Source organism: Nanorana parkeri, unplaced genomic scaffold (genome assembly GCF_000935625.1).
Source record: "Nanorana parkeri isolate BGI_ZX_2015 unplaced genomic scaffold, ASM93562v1 scaffold8, whole genome shotgun sequence".
Lineage (NCBI taxonomy): Eukaryota > Metazoa > Chordata > Amphibia > Anura > Dicroglossidae > Nanorana > Nanorana parkeri.
In genome coordinates, this window is record NW_017306276.1 from 2,910,562 (window position 1) to 2,918,758 (window position 8,197).

General features: G+C 42.5%; 1 protein-coding gene across 2 annotated transcripts in view; it reads right to left on the bottom strand.

Annotated features, from left to right (window-relative positions):
- FRY (FRY microtubule binding protein) overlaps window positions 1-8,197 on the bottom strand; it is a 257,245-nt gene that overhangs the window by 101,841 nt on the left and 147,207 nt on the right. For both annotated transcript variants that reach the window (XM_018554227.1, XM_018554234.1), the window contains exons 19-24: window positions 7,237-7,419; window positions 6,079-6,165; window positions 4,230-4,489; window positions 1,740-1,929; window positions 1,530-1,654; window positions 848-905 (exon numbers count right to left, since the gene is read on the bottom strand). In XM_018554227.1, the coding sequence (XP_018409729.1) occupies window positions 848-905; window positions 1,530-1,654; window positions 1,740-1,929; window positions 4,230-4,489; window positions 6,079-6,165; window positions 7,237-7,419 (903 nt within the window). The remainder of the gene's footprint in view (window positions 1-847; window positions 906-1,529; window positions 1,655-1,739; window positions 1,930-4,229; window positions 4,490-6,078; window positions 6,166-7,236; window positions 7,420-8,197) is intronic.

Genomic DNA, 8,197 nt, shown 5'->3' on the forward strand with positions numbered 1-8,197 from the left:
GGGGGGGGGAACAAAGGAGGCCCACAGACCCCCACACACGGCACCACAACCAAACAGAAGGGCAGGCAGCCCCTGAAGTCCTCCCGCACAGTCCCTGCCCCACATACATACCACCATGCTGGGGAACGCGCACCGTCCTCGCACCACAGCCACCGCCAGCACCCGAGACGTCGGGCCGAATCCACGCGGCGCAAAGAGGTAAGGACGAGCAGGGACAGCGGGTAGAACGCCCCCGACCGCAGTCGCGGCGTCACCAGCCTGTACGGAGTGCTGTGACCGGTCGGGCGAGCCCCCCGGTCATATGCAATTCCATTGGGACAAGCCCACAGGCCACTCCGTCGAGACAGAGTTGTCGCAGCCGACCCACCGTAGCAGAGTCTGCATGCGCTCGCCGGCCGCCCAGGGGAGACTACAAGGATCTACCACATCCAGCCTGTCGCCCTGGCAGCACTTGCTAGAAGAATCAGCGAAAAAACAGGAAGAAAGTCAGGTAAGAATACCAGAGAAAAAATTCTTAGCTCCTTACTCCTGACGCTAGGCAAAAAACTGGAGACTTGTCAGCAGGTGGGGGGTTTGGCCACCAGCAGGGGCCGCCCCTAGGCTGTAATTGGTCTTTAGTTTTGTGCCTAGCGTCCTTCTCCTGCAGGTGGCGATATTACCCTACAGTACATGATCCTAGATCTGTTCCCTGTGTCCTTCAATGAACGGAAGAGAAATGAAGATTTCTGCGAGTGGATGCGTCCTTAATGCGCTACTGTTTGGAGCGAATTCTCACACTATATATACATATACACATATTGATAGATAAACTGATAGACAGAAATATACTGATATCTCATCATCTAACCTCTGGCCTTCTTTCCAAAGCTTCCTTCATCAGAGGGTGAAGCTCTTCCACCAATTCCCTAAAAAAAAAAAAAAAAAATATATATAAAAACACATGTAAGCATGAAAAAGAACCAAAAACAGGCAACACCTACTTTACACTTAGAATGAACATGTGTAAAATAGTAATTTTAAAAAGTCAGTACACGAAAATGTTCAAATGTGAAAGTAGTGTTAAATACAACAAATACATAAAAACATTAAAAGTAGATGTAATCCTAATTACTAAAATCTCACAGAAGCTTCAACATATGAATGTAATTCCAACAGTTTGCAATTCTTTTAAATCTGCAGATTTAATTAGGCGAATAACTGGAGATCCTACAAGGTCTTGATTTAGGTACTTCGTGTTACGGGGTGACAACTGTCTCTCAATTGTGTCCCTATGTTGTCACATGCCCCTGATGGTCACTGGAAGAATTTTTTAATTCTGTTTCTTAAACACGTGCAGCCTCTGACAATCATTTCTTTAGTGTCAGAAAAATTCTACTTCATATTTATGTCTAGGGTAGCAGGGAAACAGGCATTTAATCAAAACACAGTGATGAGTTGCGGTGAAAAGAGTGATCAAGGCAGAACATGAAGCTCTGTATTGACAATAGAAGACAACCCCTTTAATCAGGGGGACACTTTATATGTCATACCTGAAGACTAAAGCATTGGTTCTTCCAAAGCCCAGTACCAGGGACTCTGTGATTTCTATGCTCTCAAGTCTCATCATAGGAACCAGTTGTTTGAGCAGAGCACTGATAGAAGGGGTTCCAATGACCTGCAAATAAAGCAAATCGTATTAACATTGTTCTAGAAAGGAAATTGAAAAACCTATGATACTGAATATTTAAAAAATGTCCTACTTTGTTGTCATAGCTGACAGAGCCATCCGGAGTAGTCGCCATGATCTCTGGGGTGGATGCCCTTAAGTGACCCGGGCTCATTATACTTGGTCTGGCCACTCCAAAACAAAGAATCAGATAATTCCTCCATAGAGTAATATAGTTGTCCCCACTGCCCGCTGTACTTGTTTTCTTTGCATTGATTGGGCTGCTAGAATAGTAAACAAAAAAATGCATTAACAGGAAAACCTGTTTTGAACCCAGTTTAATGAGCACAACCTGGTTGTAATATCTAATGCACAGCAGGGTACTGAACTCTGCATTCTAGGTCATGCTAATCTGTCTCTGAACCCCAAGACTGCCTTTAAAAATAATCTCTGCCATACACGCATGTTTTCCATGATTTATCATTTTAACTTTTTCGCTGCTAGAGCCTTTTTTTTCCATTTCTTGTGCACATGCTAAAATTCTGATTTTTTATATAAAAATGCACTAGATCCCTCAAAACATATTCTGAAAGCAGAAGCCCTATAGAATAAAATTATGTACTGTTTATTAAACCCATATTTTCTGTAACAAATACAATTAATTTTAGTGCACATACAGTCTACTCCAGGGGCACCCACAATTTTTCGTTCGGAGATCTAATTTTCAAATGACAAGCTCAATGAGATCTACCAACGAAAAAACACCTCCATTCAGGGGGGGGGGGGGGGGGAGGAAGGAAAGGAAACAGAAAAAAAAAAGACCAAGTGCCCTCCGGCCAGCTCGTCACGCCGAAGCAGCAGGTCGAGCTGGCCACCGGTCCAGTGCGATCTGCAAAAATGTTGCAAGCACTGGACCGGAATGCAGGCAGGCGATCGCACTGTTGGCGGGGGGCACGGCTGCAGTGCCATTGACTTCAATACAACCCCACTCCCCCTCCTGCCCTTGAACGCAGGGAGTCGGCCGGCTTGCATTCCAGTGCGTTCTAGAGGCACCGGCGTCCGGTCCTCCCACGTGGTCGACGTTGCACACGGGGAGAGGTGTCCTGCCCCTTTCCGTCTGCGGAGTCTAACACATTCAGCCAGCAGCCACACGAGCACTGCGGGAGCATAGCCATAGCCAGCTTCTTTTGCGCCTGAGGCAAGAAAAAAAAACGTGCCCCCCTAACAGGCGTGTGACATCACCCCGCCTCCAGTTTTTTTTCTTTTTTTTTAAACTATTTTTTTAATATACTGTATATTATTTTTTAATTTTAAAAAATGTAATTTAATTATTTCCAATTATACAGTATTTCCATTTTTTTTAAACTATTTTTTATTATACTGTATATTATTTTTTATTTAATTTAAAAAAAATTTATTTCATTATTTTTTTTACTGTTGGGGGGGCTTAGGGGAAATATTAGAGGCCTAAACAGCCCCCTGATATTTCCCTTTTGAAATAGAAAAAGAAATTGAGGACACAAAGTCCTCAATCTCTTTTTCTGCAGCCTCTGTTCTAAATGAATGGAAAGCACAGAGGCTTCCATTAATTCAGAAAATATTTACCATCAAGCAGTTTCTGAATGGGGAGGAGCCTCTGTACAGAGTGCTACTCCTCATTGAGAATCTCATGAATGAACAGGAAGTGATGTAAATCACATCCTGTTCATTCATAACTGGTGAGACATAGTACTATGTCTCCCCAGTTATTTACAAACACTGGAGTGATCAGCTGGTCGCTCCAGTGTTTGTCCTGCACAGAGAATTGGTACATATCATTGATATGTACCGATCCTCTGCCGCTCGGCCAACGCACACAGGGGGGCTCAGCTTCTCCTATGGATCTCTGATGGCTCTAAAATGATTCCTCTCACTCCGGCGTGTGAGCTGGTCCCTGAAAAGTGTTGGGCAATTATCATTTTTGTACGAGTGCACAGCTGCTGTGAACAGTTTTGTTCGCATGTGTACATGCATGGGGTGTTTTTAAAAAATATTTTAATCCTATTTATTTTTTTACTGTACTATACCCATATTGCTATCTCAAAGGGACCTTTAATTGTAGGTGACAGGTTCTGTGACCCTTAATGTTACCCCTGTACTTTGTTGAACCAAATCTTGTGCTTCACCAGCTTCTTCCTAAGCCAAAGGCTTGGGTAGTGAACTGCATGTAATCGAACAGTCAGTCAAATAGGTCAATTCACAAAGCTAACACCCCAGGATAAGGATGCATATTTGAAAAAAAATGAGTTATCTTCAGTTAAGTCCAATAAGATTGTAAAATGACAGTCACATGGCTAAAAACAGGTCCTTATCCTTGTGTAAAGCTCTCTGAATTGTGCCCAATGTATTTTATATTTAGCAAACATTTACTTTAGAAAGAATTCCTAGTCTTTATACAGTAAACTCACAGTTATTCGGCACCCGTGGACATGGTAGATGCCGGATAACTGTAGTTTCTGGTTGCTAGTACAATAACCATCTAACTACATCTCATTATCTATGACTTTACTTGGACTTTAAGTATATGGAATGAAATAACACTTACTTGGGATCCACCAGGGGCATCAGTAGCTGTAGCCTGGTGAAAGCGTAGGGCCATGCATAGCTGAGGGCAGTGGGACAATGTTTTGGGAGGTGCTCTTGGCGAAGAAATGTGAAGAGACAGAGAACCCATGGATCTTTCACAGATTGTGCAAAGATCCAAACGTGGGAAGGGCTTTTCACATCATAGTGACTGTTCACTAGAACTGCGTTCCAGTCCACCAACCACTGAAGGTCCACATTGTGTGTAAATGGCAGGGCAGCCTGGGAGGAAATGAAGTCCAAGTTTTATTCATAACACAAATGCTGAGTAAATCAATTAAATCAAAATATAAAATTTGGTCTACATCAAGAAAAATAGATCACATAAACCTAACTGGATCCATTATCCATCATAACTGCAGCCTCAGTTATAATTAGGGATGCACCGATACTAGTATCAACATCGGTGCCGATTCCGAGTATTTGGGCGAGTACTCGTATTCGCCAAAATGCTCCGATGCCTAGCACGAGTACTTCTGCTATCAGGAAGCTGGGCAGCGTGTCATTTCACGCTGCCCAGTTTCCTGATTGGCCGTGAAACGGCTCCATGCTCTCTCGTCACTTGTGATGAGAGAGCATGGAGCCGACTTCCCGGCCAATTAGGAAGTAATGACGCGCTGCCCGGCTTCTTGATTGGTCGGGAAGCTGGCCAATCAGGAAGCTGGCCTCGTGAGGTAAGGTTACCGTACCTTAGTATGTGCAGCCTGTCACCCCCGGGGCCTCTCCTTAGCACATACTAGGGTAAGAGGGGACTTTCTTGTTAATCGGGAAGCCGGGTGGTGAGTCTTTACACACTGCCCGGTTAATCAGGAAGCCAGGTGGCGAGTCATTACACGCCACCTGGCTTCCTGAATGGGACTTCCATTACTCGGTAATTGGTATCGGCGAGTACCGAAAAAAATTATCGGTACTCGGTACCAAAATACCGATATCGGTGCATCCCTAGTTATAATGCATCTTATTTGACTATGTCAAGTACCTAATAATATGACATAAGAGTGTGACACTTATGATGATCTGCAGGGGGGGGGTGTCACAGGTATACTAAAGAAACGGCAAATATAAAGGGCTACAAGGGACTGTAGCAATCCGAACTATGAGAAAACAGAATTTGGGGCACTCACAGCTTTCTTGTTCTCCTTTTTGCAGCTTTTGCATACAGAGGTTCAAGAATTAAGCCAACATCAGTTTTACATGTCTTACACATGCTTTCTCAAGACATACATCCTGTAAGACATGTGAAATGGACATTGGCCGGATTTCTTAGCCTTTGTAATAAAAACTGCAATAAAAAAGAAAAAGAAACCGTGCCCCGGATTCCACTTTCTCATAGATCAGAATGGCAAGCACCTAAATTGCTCCCTCTTTGTTGGATGATGTATGGGAATAGTGGAGCAACCAGCACAGCCAAGTGACACTGCTGTACCGTGTAAAGCAGACCGAGATCTTAAACGTTAAACTTTAGCTTTTCACCTCAGAAACTAAATCATAGACATTTCCCATACCAGGGTTTATTTATGTGAATGAATACTTTATTTTAAATGGACTTTTACCAATTTTCTTTTTCTCTATAATCAGTATTCACAGTTTCCTTTGCTTCTACGTGGGAAGGCTTAACATGAGCATTAATAACTCACTTCATCCCTTTGGGAACAGGAGGAGAACGGATCATTTCCATTTAATTGCAATCAATTTAGGAGCATAAAACAGCAGGATATGATGAAACACTGCCTCGTATTTCCCAGATATTGGATCATTTAGGACACCTAGGAAGCATACCAGAGTGAAATTATTTTTAATTGCATACTTACAGAATCAGACACAGCAACATGAACAAAGCTTTCAAGTATTGAAGGACTGAGCTGGTCCAGGACATCAATCATAGGCTTGTCATCTTCCTAAAAAGTAAGAGCACAACATCAATGTCATGATGAATTCAGGGGGAATAAATTAAACCAACTTTTCACATAATATGCTCATTCTCTGCTATGTGCAATCAGTCAATCTTCATATAAGATGCAGAGCCGGATTCTTTACATCTACAGAGATAATAGCAAGTTATCCTTAAAGTTTCCAACCTTCCCAGATGAAGTCAACCATCATTAGGCCATATACTATCAGAGAGCTGAATGTGTGTGCTTGAATTGGTTAAGTCCATAATAGAAGTCACCAGCACTCGAGGATATGTGCAAGAAGTAAAGCACTTTTTATTAAATTGTCACATGTGTCATATAGCCAACGTTTCGGGGCCAAGCAGGGTCCCTTCTTCAATGTCGCCCAGAAGAAGGGACTCTGCGTGTCCACAAAACATTGGCTGTATGACACATGTGACAATTTAATAAAAAGTGCTTCACTTCTTGCACACATCACCGAGTGCTGGCGACTTCTATTATGGACTGTATCTGACACGGCGCCATCCGTGTTGTCACTTCAAGCACCAACCTTTCATCCAAGGTCTGTACGCTGTATGGAGTGCAGGTGGTTTCTTATTATGAATTGGTAAGTACACGCATGCATGGAAGTAAGAAGATGGGGAGGTGTTAGTGAAGGTTTATTCAGGGTGGTTAAGGGAAAACATTTTTAAAGTTACAGTTGCAATTTAAGGGAGTGACGGAAAGGAACAGCTAGCAGATCAGCAGCTGAACACCAATCCTCTCCATCAGAAGAGATCATGTGACCAATGTTCCCACTTTAAGTCAAGTGACCAGCACCAGAGGGGTCCTTGAGCACTGATACCTGCAGGAATGCTAAGTATTTCAGCACACTTTATGATTTATCAGGGACAGGATAGACAGGACAGGGAAGATGATTTGAGTATAGTTACACTTGAAGAATATCCAAAATTGACCAGCTTTGCAATGCTCCTTCATGCTTATTCTTTCATGCACAAGCTTACACTGTACAGTTAATGATACTGTATTATCTATAACACAGAGTGAAATTACAAAATAACAAATATGGAGTCTCACCTCTGCTTGTCCAAGTGCAATAAACAGTGCCCGAACCTCTTTGAGAATTAATACTGCTACTTTACGTGTAGCCAGCTGGAAACTGCAAAGTAACAACAGTGCAAATCCCTCCACTGCATGCAGCACATTGGAATAAGGACCCCGTTCTGACTGTATCCTATGGCTGGAGCCATTCGGAATGAGCTGGAGTGAAAAAAAAATAATCACATTGGTTACAATTAAGATAAATAAGGACTGGCTCTATTCTGATAAATGTGAAACAGAGGCAAAACCAGATCAGTGATTGCCTCTGCCTGACCAGGGGCACAATTAGCACTGCTAGTCTGCAGCTTGGACAGAAACAATCATTTTATTACTGATTTTTTTTCCTTATTTTACTAACTGATTGTGCAAATAAGGTAAGAACAAAGTGACAATTTCAGTGTTCATGATCTATGTTACAATCCTATTACAAAGCATTGCTACAACCCAAAGCTTATTAAGAGGTATGAATACCAGTACAGATAGCAATTCTAAACATTACAGGACAAGATTACGAAAACCCTAAAATTATGATTTGGAAGTAGATGAGGAATGATGTTGAGAAGCATTGGCATAGATTACACAAACTTTAGGCAAATCAAAATGCCTTTCATCTAAATGGTAGAAGTCCAACTATCCTTGGTAACCCAGGAACGGTTCCTAATCGCCTAATCTGCATATTTAAAAGTGCACATTTTGCTAGAATCACTCAATGAACATTGAGCCATGTAACACTTGTACCATGCTTAAAGCATAACATTTGTTTGACTTCTGCCCATGCGCTGGTTGTCCAGCAATCAGCATCGGAAAACTGCCGGCTATTACCAGTGATACCATGCTATCTACATCCTGTGACTGTAAAGCCTGAATGGAAACTGCTTGAACGTGCGTTCTCTGTACCCTGATGCTGTCAAATACTTTTTTAGCATGAGGGAGGGGG